This window comes from Vigna radiata, chromosome 1, assembly GCF_000741045.1.
Source record: "Vigna radiata var. radiata cultivar VC1973A chromosome 1, Vradiata_ver6, whole genome shotgun sequence".
NCBI classification, from domain to species: domain Eukaryota; kingdom Viridiplantae; phylum Streptophyta; class Magnoliopsida; order Fabales; family Fabaceae; genus Vigna; species Vigna radiata.
Window position 1 is genome coordinate 17,091,989 of NC_028351.1, and position 13,622 is coordinate 17,105,610.

General features: G+C 32.6%; 1 protein-coding gene across 1 annotated transcript; it reads left to right on the plus strand.

Annotated features, from left to right (window-relative positions):
* Positions 1-4,086: 4,086 nt before the first annotated feature.
* On the plus strand, positions 4,087-6,424 carry LOC106766483 (INO80 complex subunit D-like). Its single transcript, XM_014651210.2, has 2 exons — positions 4,087-4,682; positions 5,912-6,424. The coding sequence occupies exons 1-2, from the start codon at positions 4,249-4,251 to the stop codon at positions 6,165-6,167; spliced, it is 690 nt and encodes a 229-aa protein (XP_014506696.1). The 5' UTR covers positions 4,087-4,248; the 3' UTR covers positions 6,168-6,424.
* The last annotated feature ends 7,198 nt before the right edge of the window (positions 6,425-13,622 follow it).

Genomic DNA, 13,622 nt, shown 5'->3' on the forward strand with positions numbered 1-13,622 from the left:
TGCTTTGTTTAACTGATTCTATTACATGATTATTGATTTTGTCGATATAGACACATACAAGGAAATCTAGAACTGGGGAAATTCTCCCAAAGGTAGTATTGCCTATGAGGGTTGGTTGCATATACAATCCTGTGCTTTAGAATTAATTATTAGGGATGCTAGGAATCATATGAACTCGTAATTAAGGATAGGCTTATTTCGTTGAGACATCGGGTTTAAGTGTTTTAGAGAGTGGCATTAACAATAATGAAGAAGATGAATTCATAAATACATGAGAGTGGATAGGATAAGTCGGAAACCCCAACAACATAATCATTCCATATTTTATCAACCATTCACCTATGCATTCTTCTAGTCAATTGATCAACACTTGCATTCATATTTAATTTTCTGCATTATAAAAACCAAATGTTTTTGTCCTCAACTCTTAAATAATCAACCAATCACATGAATGTCTAGGCCAATGAGTCTTTAGGAAAAACAATACTTGGTTTTACCATTTATATTACTTGATACGATTCGGTACACTTGCCGGAGTCTTAATAATATGTTATTCTCTTGATTCTCTTTTTGAATGATCTTTTATTTAAAGGCTTCTAAAAAAGATATATGTTAGATAGAGCTTTGCTTTGATCATCGAGTCATGTTAGTCTTGTCTTATGTAACAATCGTTGGTTAAAGTTAACTTGTTAGAGCAAACTTTATTTTCCAATATTTTCTTAAAAGTATGTTTACGAACTTTTTGGCGCAACTTTTGATTAGGAGAACATTTTGTGAATGTCTTCTTTGTATAGGATGGAGTAGGTTGATACGTGTAATAGGAAATCTGCACAAAGTAGAGTAAATATGCATGTGTAGCATATATGTCATTATTCTTATCACTTTTATTGTTTTTAAATGTTGAGCATTTAATGACATTTAATGCCTATTAAGAACAACAAAGTCTTTTTTACATTTTCTACTATTCAGGTAGGATTTGAACGTTTGAGCTTTTCACAAAGATACCAAATAATTGATAAAGGGTTCATTGTTGGATGAAGTAGATCGTTTGGCACATGGTATCGCCTAACCTATATAAACACTTCTTTGAGTTGTTTTTGTTTCATTCAACAATGCCTTTAGCAATGTGTCTTTGAATAGAAGTTTTTAGATCATCATTTATAATTTTTGGTGTTCTTTCCAAAAATATCTTTTGACATTTTCATCTCTGAAGATATATTGAGAGTTTATTTGATCATCGCCTAGAAATGTATAACACTAATCCATTAAGCAAGACTCTTATTTATGCATTAAATAGGGAAACCATTTAATGGTACGTTTATTCATACAATGGTGTTTTTACTAAGGCTTTTCTTAAGCTATAAATCATTTTCACAAACCATTTATATTTTAGCTGTATTGCTTTTCTAATGATAACATTGTCATATGCTCATTTCGTTTATTGTTGTTTGTTAAACTTCAATACATATGAGGACGTTTAGAACAATTTAGTGTTATAGATGATCTTGTCTTAACAATACCATACTTCGTTAATGTAAAGATTTTTAATTATAAACTTATTTGAATATTCGTGGATTTAATTTGGCATATAATTATACATATTTGAATGATAAAAAAATATCAATTTTGAGAAATTCTATGTTAAATGATATGAATTTGGTGTTTTGATTAATATACTTGATAACATGATATTATAGTTTAAGTTTGTGTTGTTGTTCTATTGTTATCGTTGTTGTGTTGATTGAGAAATTTGGAAAAGTATTAAATACAACAAAACTATTGTTTTGTTTGAAACATAAGAAAACTCTAAAAAGGGGGAGGGGAGGGTTTGAATAGAGTTTTTAAATCTTTTCACAAATAAGTGTTTAAATTCTTTTGTATGGGTTAGACATTCTGAAATAAGTGTTAAACACTTGAGTATTTCATAGAGAGAATAAGTTTTCAATACGAAGAAATCTAAAGATTTGTAATAAATTTTCTTTTTCAAAGACAGTGCTAAAAGATGAAAGCTTGAGAGAATATAATAATCTAAAATTTAGAGTGTATTCTTTTCTTCTTCTCTTCATGTAATCTCTTTATATAGTCTTCTTCAAAAAATATTCATTACTCACAATTATTGACTTTCTCGTAGGTAGATAGCCTTTTGGTACAAAGTCAGATACTATGTGCTTTTATAGCGATAGCTTGTATGAATGAGCATAGCGTAAAACATTTGAAGAAATATTTCCAATATGTATTATTATCTTTTAATGTTTTTCGGATCAATGTAGAACATTTGAAAAAGTTTTATACTTATGTAACATGCACAAATAAAGAGATCTTATCACAACAAACAAAAAATTATTATGCATATACATACATTTAATACGTTAGAAGTTGTACGTTATTTAGCATTTAAGTTGATTTTGTTTTCAAAGTAATATTCAACGTTTATAGTACTATTAATTTGATTACTATATTTAATAATCTTATTCTAAACAATTCATTTTATTAAATACTATTTTACTAAACACGATTTGTTAAATTTTAAAACAATAGTTATTAAACAATCTTGTCTTGTTATATATTTTTTATCGAACAATATAAAAAGTGAAATATTTAAATATTGCTTCTTTATTTTAAAATTAATATTTCTATTCTTTTGTTATTTATGGATATATTTTAATAATAAAAATATCTAAGGATACCATACTCCTTTAATATGGTAATTGAACCTCGTACTTTTTTTTATCCTTTTGCAATTAAGTTAGCGTTTTTGTTGGTGTATGAATGTATATTAATTGAAAATTTTGAAAAAGAATGTTCAATGTTTTTATATACATTATAACATTATTGACAATAATATTGAAAATTCAACAGAAAAAAAAAATTACTAAATTCTATCATTGAGTTGATTTCTGCTGAACTATAGTTGAAAAAAAGTTGTTCTATATAGTATTCATAATGATAAAGACAAGTTAATTCTTAATCCATTAAACAATGATTTATAAATTATAACTATCATTTTTTAATATTTAATTAGCATCGTTATTATTATATTTTAAATATTAAATATTTTTCTAGCAAAATTTTGTATTATTTATAATGATCTGATTAATACGTATAATCAATTCAGACAGTACTTATTAGATTTTTTAGGAGTGAGGAAACTTATAATCATTTCTCTCAGTCTATTCATTTCTTTATTTTGTTTTACATTTTTCTTTAATTAAAAAAATATTTCTCACTTATTTTTATTGTGACATTTTATTTCTTTTTCAATTATTCATTTCTTTCTACAAATAATAAGTCGGGTCGGATAGAAATAGTATATAAGAATATACCTACAATTCAATTTAAAAAAAGAAAAAATTAACTTATTATTCAATTCACATATATTTATTTAAAAAATATTTGTAGATATTTTAAAATCTGTAAATATTCATAGATATATACGAATTATCACTAATATTTAAAAAATATATTTTTATAAATTATTAAAATAAAATTAAAAAAATATAAAATATAATATAAATTAAATTAAATATAAATTAAAATTTAATTTTAATTGAATTTAATATTATAAAATATAAATTAATGTTAATTTTAATTAAATTTAATTTAATAAAATATAAATTAATTTTTATTTTTACTTATTACAAATAATCGATATATACTTATCTCATTTATAAATAAATATTAAAATATTTACTACATGCTAATTGATTGTAAATATATGCTGCGTATATCTTTGAGGGCAGTTTTCTTTTATCTCTAGTTTCTAACATAATAATGAAAGTCTAAAATTTCAACGTGCGTATATTTACTTAAAACTCATAACACTGATAGATTTTTATTTTCTAAATTTAACATATAATAATTGTAGTAAAGTTAAATGTGTTGTCAATGTATCAACGGATTAGGCTCACTGATTTATAAAATTTAAAAGTTATGATTCCATCTGTATTTAAACAAATTAAAAAGAAAATTGAGTTGAAACCAACTTAAAAGAAAAATATATATACTAACCATGGGAATCAAATAAAATTTGTGAATTTTCTGTCCTGACACTCCTAATTTGTTCTTTTGTGTCTGTCGCATTTTATAGCTGGCACTCTTGCAGTGGCAAAGTGAAAGTTGTTTCTCCCAAAAACGGGATTCAAAATCAAACCTTTCACAAGAAAAAGAAAACGTAACAAACTCTTCGAGTTCCACGCTAAACCCGCGTCACTTGTTTCGCCAGTCCGAGTTGGAGACTCAGCAATATCCATGGACGAGTCGGCTTCCGCTTCCTCTCCGCTGCGCCCGGTAACAGTCGACGGAGCCGACGCCGACGCCGCGCTGTCGAAGTCGCGGTTTCTGACACGGGAAGAGGTTCTCAGGCGGCGGCTCCGGCGAGTGAAGCAGCTAGGGCGCTGCTATCGGGCCCACTATTGGGCCCTAATGGAAGAGCTCCGGTCGAAGTACAGAGACTATAGCTGGACCTACGGAAAGAGCCCCTTCAAGGAGGGCCACAATGAGACCGACATCGACTATCAAAACGGCGGTGGCGTCCCTGCTCTCGGTGGCGGCGACGACATCGTGCGGTGTCGTTTCAGCGGCTGCAAGACTAAGGCCATGGCTTTGACGACATACTGTCACTCTCATATATTGTCCGATTCCAAACAGAGGCTTTACCATGGATGCAGAGCCGTCGCCAAAAAGTGAGTTTTTTTTTTTTTTTTCAAAACTGTTTTCTGATATTTCCAAATTGAAAATGCACTTATGGATGTTGAAGTGAAATTGGGATTTGTTTGAGGTTAAAAGTTAAAAAGATAATGAAAGTTATATTATAGTCGGTGTTGCTAATCTTCTAAGGTTGGCTTTGTAGTGTGCTTTTGGGATTGGGTTCAGGTTTAGGGTTTAAAAAGCTTGGTTATATTTAATTTCGTGTACTATGTGTAGAACTTCAGAATTGGGTGTTTGGGTAAGTTGCTCAAAATTCGAGGTTCAAGCATTTTCCACCATTGTAAAGTAAAAAAAAGTCAGTGTTTATGTTTCTTCTGGGTTCTTTCTGTGCTTCAGTTTTGTTTTGGAGAAATTTGTTTTCTAATTGAATTTTAAACATAAATGGCCACTATATCATTTTTGTATCAACCACCGTGCACTTTAGAGGCTCACTCTTCCATCATATTATTTCAGTTATGGCTACCTCAAATCAAACAGTTCTTGGGTTTATGAACCAAAATATTTCACTGAGTCCACGTCTAACTAAGGTCATTTTGGTGCTTGAAATCTACTTTATTAGAAAGAATGTGCAACCTAGTGGCTACTAATGTCATATGAAAGTTTCTAATGTTTACAAAGAATGAATGCATTTCAAGACCAGTCAGATTTCGCTGTCTGCAAAAGTAATTTGATTCACATTTTGAGAGTTTTCAGCCCATTGCACTGGACTGATCAACATGTCTTTATGGATTCAAATTCTGTACTGCGTGTTTGAATCATCTAGAATAAGGATCTTGAGAGTTCATAGTTCTCAATAATAGGACAGAATTAGTAGAAAAATATTGACCAACATTATCCATTGTGAGAGACTGATTCCTTAAAACTTGTAGAAATTGCTATGAACAATATAAAGTTTTATCTCTTTCCCTTTTATATCTTACTTGATGGAAATCAAGATACATATTTAACCAAGCAGAGACAGGCAGTGACTTATTTGTTTGTTTTTCAATATATATTATTCCCTTTGACAATCAATTAAACATGTCAGGTTCCTTCTCAAAACCCATCCCTTTGTCATTATTAGGGCAATGTTTGTTCATTTTATTATTAAATTATATATATTATTTGCCACACGCATGAAACATTTCTGACATTTTCTTCTTTGAAATACTTACCAATGGCTGGAGCAGACAACTTTACTGACACAAATATTTTCTTTATTTAGTTTGCCAACAGGGCCTTCATTCTGTAATAAGCCAGTACTGAAAACCATGGTTCCTCCTGCATGCCCCACTCATCATCAATTCGGTGAAAGGTGTCTAGCTCGTGCATTAAGAAGGGCAGGGTTAGGGAATGCTATCCCTTCGAATCGTAAGCCTACTGTGAAGTTACATGTATTAGTTTCCGAATTTGTCCACCAAATTCAAAATAAACGAAAGCTTGCATTGAAGGAAACTGCTCCTAAAGTTGAGACTGAATAAAACTAATCTGCATATTATAGAATATAATATTGAGTTCCTGCTGATTTTGCAATGCATAGGATGGAGGTGGCAAGATAAAATAAGTACCTCTGCACATGTATGCTTGTAATCTTTTCTGCAAATTTGCCTTAGTCATATTCAATGAGCAGCATCATTGTCTATTCAATAGTTGTTTGTTCTTCAAGTAAAAAATTGTATATACTTCTAAAGCATTCTGCATGGATTAGAAATCTCAAACCTCAAGTTTTTATGTTGGAGATCATATCATGTCAAACTCAATTCTGCTTAGAATTATTGTTTGTATAAAGGAATGTGATAAGAACCCTCTGAGAATCACACCACAAAAGCTAGCTATTGTAGTTGGAGCTCAAGACCTTATTAACCCAATTAGAATTTTACACATCCATTGCGGACTCAAATGCAATACGAGTTGGCTATGCAGGAGTCCTTTGACTAGCATCAGGCGCAATGACTGTATTGCTTGTAAAGTTGAGAGACGTGGTGGAAGGCTCTAATACTGAATAATAAGAACCATAGAGAATCACCCTGCAAAATCTATTGTAGGTGGAGAAAACAAGGCTTTGTAAACCCCAAATTGGAATCTCATACTTATGGACGTGGGACTCAAGTCTACCTTACAATTGAATCTTGACATTCCACCACTCTGAGTCTTGATGCCCACACAGGCTGACTATGCACTAGTCCTTTAACTAGTCTTGGCCAACACTACAGTGTTGCTCTCACCACCAAAATGTTCGCCAAGGCTTTGATACCAAGTGATTTGAATCTTGGCAGAACCACACAACAAATGTTATCCGTTGTAGTTGAAGAGAGCTCTAGGCCTTTCGGAATCCCATAGGTCCAACGTAAGACTCCAATCTGATACCTTGTAATCGAATCCTAACAACCTATCATATTCTATGCACACACACACACAGCCTTGGCTTCCTGAGGTCTTTTGCGCACCTGTCCTTTAACTAAAGTCACCCGTGTCACTTAAAACCTGGTGAAAATATTACCACAAAACCTAACTATTGTAGTTGCTGAGCTCCATGCCTTGTAAACCCTACATTGGAATCCCATACTTCAACTTGGGACTACTCCGTGCTTTTCAATTGAATCCGAACAGAGTAAATAAACAATTTCTACACAATCTACTTTATTTGTTTAATAATTTCTGTTCTGGGTCATAGATGAATGAAGAGCTGGTGGCAGACATTTAATTTTTTTACTGTGAAAAGGACAATAGCATAGGGAAGTAAACTAACAAAGATGTACTTGTTGCATCGTGTAGGTATTATTGTTGTTATTTTCTTGCATTGTCAATGGACTTAATTCCTAAATCCTAAGAGTACTATGAAGCTCCCTGAGTGGCACCTAAATCCTTCTATTGTATTTTATAGTTTCATTTCTGAACAATCGAATGCTTTACATTCATGTCTTTAGTTGTTTATAACTACCTCGATCAGTGATGTGTTTTCAGATGCTGGTTTTAAACCGATGTTGTTTGAATTTAAAAATAAAAAGTATTTATATATTGATAAAGAAGAACTGCCTCGTTCTAGCACGACCATGTAGTATTTTATTCAACAACGTAAAAGGATTCAAATCTGCTGGTTGTCATATAATTTCTTTTGTTATATTACTTATAAAATTTGTAAATCGTATGTTGTTTTATTTCCGCCATTTAATTATTTAAAATCTAAGTTTTGAGAATGATCAAGTTTGATTGCATTCTCTATTTGTTGGCCTCAAAAGTATCTTAAAAGGTTATTTTCATTAACTCATCTAGATAAAAAAAATCTTGTTATTTTAGTGGTGTCTAGCAGCTGTTTATGAAACTAGACTCAAGCTAACTCAGGCGTTTAGTCTCACGATCGATGATCGACATTCAGTTGAGCTCATTCGGTTCAACTTTGGTTGGCTGATTTATTCAACTTACAATTGACATTTAATTAATCGGATAAACTTGAAATATATTTGGTTATACTAATTTGATGAATATCTTTAATTGATTTGATTTGGTTAACTTTCAATTAGGTCGGACTAAGTTAAAATTCAGTTGGAAATAACTTGAGTCAACCATGAAGATTGAGGTTAACATTTAATCAAGCTTACTCGGTTGACCTTTGATCAAACTGTCAATATCCAATTCTGTCCGGGTTGTTAAATACAAATGAGTTAAAAAGAAATTTCATTAATTAATTAATTCATTTTTAAGAAAAAATATAGAGAAAGAAAAAGGAAATATTTTTATTTATATTTATTTTATTTTCTTTTTATCTTATTTTATTTCATTTTATTTTATTTTATTTATTTTTTCTTCCTTCAAGTACTTTTATTTGTTATTTTTATTGTTTTTATTTTTATTTTTATTTGTCCCTTATTTTATTTCACTTTATTTATTTTTATCTATTATTCCTCACCCTTTCTTTTCTTTTACTACTTATTTTTTCCTTTTTTTTTTATATTTCGTATTAAAAAATGTTGTAACAAAAAAAAAAAAAACCCAAAAGGAAAAAAAAAACAAAAAAAAAAAAGGAAAGAGAAAAGATTTAATAGTCAAACTGTGTTTCTCCTTTGAAATTTTTTTTGGATCGGCAGTCTTTTCTTTCACTCTTTCCTTCCTACGACGTTTTCTATCCTGCAACACACAACGACGTGTACCTCTACACGCAATCAATTTCCCTTTTCTGGCTAGGAACCCCTGGGCACCATGGTTTCTGTCACTGACTATGCACCAAAGAGGAATAGCGTTTGAGAAAGGTGGTGGCTTTCGCAGATTCGGAATGGATCCTCTCGGGTGGGGTAGCAAGAGAAGGTTGACTTCCAGAGGGGACAGGGGTCATTTAATACTGAACTCCTTGAATCACTATCGGGGAGACTCAGAGAGTTGGAGGGAGGAGCGGCAGTTTTACTCAAAAAAAAAAAACTTCTCAACGTCTTCCACAAAAAGCACACAATATCAAACCAAAAAAGAGAAAGAAAAGGAGAAAAGGAGATCATTCACCTCACAGAGACAATACTACTCTCTACTCAACGGAATCCATCTCAAGATTTTCCCACGATACCAAACCGATCCTAACATTCTAACCTCAACCACATTTCCCTTTCAATTCCAATTCCTCACCTTCAANAGCATCCAGATTTCATCCACCAAAAACCCCAAACATCGAAGACTCGCCATCAACGCCGAACCATCACATAGAGCTCTTGACTCCTGGACCTTCAGCACTAGCTTCGTATATCCTGTCATAGCAACCGTAGAAGCTCCAAGTGGTAAACGAGTAAACTCATTTCACAATCATTGTTAAGATGTATTTTTACCCTGACGCTTATGTATGGTTGTCGTTTGAATATTCCGAGCTGTTATAATGCCTCTGTATGCTTATGATATGCTTATGAATAGTTGCTATTGAATATTCTGAGCGTTGTATGCATATCTCGTTTTTTTGTTGTTCAACACTCAATATACACGATTTGCTTCTGCACATGGTTTGTTATACATTCATGCCGACAACATAAATGCGTTCTACCACTTTCGACGATTAGAAACCAATCCCCTCTGTGTATAACCCAAACCTGCAAACCGATATCCCACATACATACCTTCATCAGTCTTGATCTTTACTACATGCCGTTTCTCTTCTCTGCAAAGAAAGGAACCAACCCAGATCCCCAATCGGTCACACCTTTGTTTATCTCAAGCCTCCAACAAAGGAGTTAATCCCCTTGAACAATAGAAACAAAATCACAAACAAATCAAATCAACCCCGATTCAGAGCCAGATGAAGACGGAAGCGTGCGGCAAGCAAGAGGAAAACTTCCCTCTCATGCGCTAGTCAGAATAGAGAGAGGAGAGGAGCTCGACACCGTGGCTGGCAAAGATCCTGAGTGCAGCGCGACGGTGCACGCGGTTTCCTCCGACACGACGCGCGGCGGCTGACTAAGGCTGGTACGGTGGAAGCTGGTTCAGCAGAGGCGACAACGCTCTCGAGCAGGGAGGCAAACCCTTCTCTGTTTGTTTCGTTCAAAGGAGGGGAGGCTATGTCTTGGACGTTCAATGCAAAAGTGGGGGTCATATGATAGAACCCAAATTTCTGAACCGAGGGGCGTTGGGTTAAATTCCTGGGCCAGGTTCTGCTAAAAAATTTCCTTCCTGGTTCACGCACCCCTAAATCTCATTGCTGTTCCCCGTCATCATGGGCTTGGATTATACACTCCTAGTTTTTCACCTTTGCGTTTTTATTTTTTTATTTAAGCCTGTTTGTTTGAATTTTATCCTATGTTTTTGTTTTTACCTAAGTTTTTACTATGACCTTGTAGGAAAATCCCATTCCCTTTATCTCGTGTTTTGTTTTCATTGGGTTTTTGTTTGTTATAATCTAACATTCTTGCCTGATAAAAAGATTCAATAAAAATCATAAAAAATATAATAGGCACAAAAGAAGGAGATGAAATTATAAAGTTAAAAAAAATCATTTCAGGATTTATGGCAGCATTTTTGTTTGCAAGTGAATACATAGAAATTTTGACTTATTAGCTTTATATTTATATAAATTGCAAAATTATAAGAAGTAACAGCCTTGGTGTTTCTTAGTTATTTAATAATTACAACATAATTTTAATTTGTTTCTATTTTAGGCTTTTCTTTAAAACGTAAGTAGCATTTTCACCTTATATTTTATAATTGTATTTTAAATACTTACGTAGATAACATTGTAAAATAATATCATTGTTTCAAGTAAATATCAATTTTATTTTATATTAAATATTTACGTAACTATTACTACTATTTTTATAAACTATTTTAAATACTTATGTAAAGACTATTTTCATATTGCAAAAATTACAAAAAAAAAAGATAAAAAGTAAAAATTATAAAGTAAAAAATAAATAAAAAAATATTTTAAAAAGGTTTAAGCACACGTGCGACCATTCGCGTCAGCTTTGTGTTGGAAACCTTTTTCTTTTTCTTTTAAAAAATAATAAATAAAAATTATTTTAAAAGGTTTAAACACACGTGCGACCATTCGCGTCAGCCTTGTGTTGAAAATCTTTTTCCTCTTCTAAAAAAAATATAATAATAATAAACAAAAATTATTTTAAAAGGTTTAACCACACGTGCGACCATTCGCGTCAGCCTTGTGTCGAGACCTTTTCCTCCTTCTTTCAAAATAACAAAAATATTTTAAAAAAGGTTTAAGCACATGTGCGACCATTCGCGTCAGCCTTGTGTCGAAAACCTTTTTCTTCTTCAAAAAAAAAATCAGCAAAAAAATATAAAACATCATGTTTTCGAAACAATCACCCAAATGATTCAAAGAACTACGTAACCCTGATTTCTCAGTCCAACTGAGAATACGTAGGAGCAAGGTCAATCCTTGTCGGGCATAAAAAACACAAAAAAAATATTTTGTTTAGAGTTTTGTTTTTTTAGGGGAAATTAAACATTTTGCAAACCACATCAAATTCGCGTATTTAGTTAAAGGTACTACCTTAGGGCAGGCGTTGTGGGGGTGCTAACACCTTCCCCACACGTAACCGACTCCCGAACCCAATCTTTGGTTTTCGTGGACCGTGCTTTATCATTTTATGGTTTTTCCGTAGCTTTCCAGAATAAACTATGGTGGCGACTCCAAAATCTCTTTTTCTAAACTTATTAATTATTTTTGGATATCGTCGTCCCGTCGCGATTCCGGTTGCGACACAAACAAATACTATTGTCCATCGATTGGACTGAATTGGTAGATCTTTGATTAGACTGACTTGGTTGTTCTTTGACTAGGCTAACTTGATTGATTTTATGCTAGGCCAACTCTCTCAAAGTTTGATCGGATCGACTCGATTGAATTTCTATCAGGCCAATTTGACTGGATCGTTTCGGTTGAACTTCGGTCAAATTTTGGTCTACTTTTAGTCTGGTCCGATTTGGCCAAACTTTGGTTGGAAATGACTCGTCTGCACTTTGGTTAAGGTCGACTTCACTAACCTTTGTCCAAGGTCGACTCAATTGACCTTTGGTTGAGGATAACTTAGGCTAATCTTTGATGGAGATTGACTTAAGTCAATCTTTGCTGACTTACTCAACCTTTAACTAGGTCCAACTTAAGAATGATTTTTGAAAGTGTTGAACTATTTTTAATGATAGGTGGGAAGTCTGAGTTGTGTCTTGTTTGCTTTAGGACAAACAAAGTTCTAAGTTTGGCGTTGTAATAACAGTCTAAAAACTGTTATTTTTACACTTAAATTTGATATCAAATCACACCCTTTATGGCTCAGGATGAGCTTAGAATCATACAAAACACTTAGTTTAGTCATAAGAGAGTCAAAAGTGGTTTTTAGAGATATTATGCTTGTTTTACATTGTTTTGACAGGATTTGATAAGGATAAAAGGATGGGAGTGGAGATGGGAGGACTTGGACTCAAGAAAGGATGAGAAAAGAAGCAAAAGAAGAGTGAGGTCCACCGTCAGCGCCAATTCCACCGTTGAGCGCTCTGCGATTATAGGGACCACTACTGAGCGGTCAAATGGGTGTTGAGTGCCTAAATGATGGGCCTGGGCCAAAATTCTGTTACTTTTCTGTGTTATAAATAGCTCTAATGCGACCTTTAGAGTAATTTTTTGGTAGAGGAAGACTCCAGAGCACTTTCTACATTCCTTGGAGACGGTTTCTTGGATGCTTAGGATCCAATTTATCAAATCTATGATAAAAATAAATAGACCAAATGATAAAAATAGAGCAGAGTAAAATTGATCTATACATGTTATGTAAACATCATAGTAACATATTCAGATCAAGAACAGCGAAAGCAAAGATGAAAGAATAAGGTGCGTACCTCCTGCCATTGCAATTTTGTAATCCCAACAAAAACAATTTTGTTTTCTAAACCTTAACTCACTCAAACTCGATGATGTGTTTTTCTGAATAGAGGAGTAGGCTTAGTGATCAAAACTGAGAGTAACTCATTCCCTTTATATAAAGTTTGGCCATCACAGGTTCAAAAAAAATGGGTTGGACTTTACTTTCAAACAATATAATAACTGCTCCATAACCTCTATGCAGTTTAAAAAGGATAAAAATAATAATGGCTTAATGGACCACTTTATGTTCCCTTAAAAATAGAAACTTAAAATGCTATAATATTTATTCTATAATTAAAATAAATGCTAACATTCTCCCACTTGGTCCATTTAGCCAATTATTAACCACAATAANTGACNGAATATATACGNGTCATGGCGATAGGTCNTCTNATAGTGAGTGTTATCTTCCATGTACCACAATATATATTTCTATCAACATTAGCTCTCAACTTAATACATAAACCATATGTTTATGCTAGATCAAGACTAAATGATATCTTCTCAAAATAAATGTGCACAAAAAACATATGAGAAAAAATCAAACTGAATAAGAGTTTCATTGAAAAATAACAAATGTACTGATAAC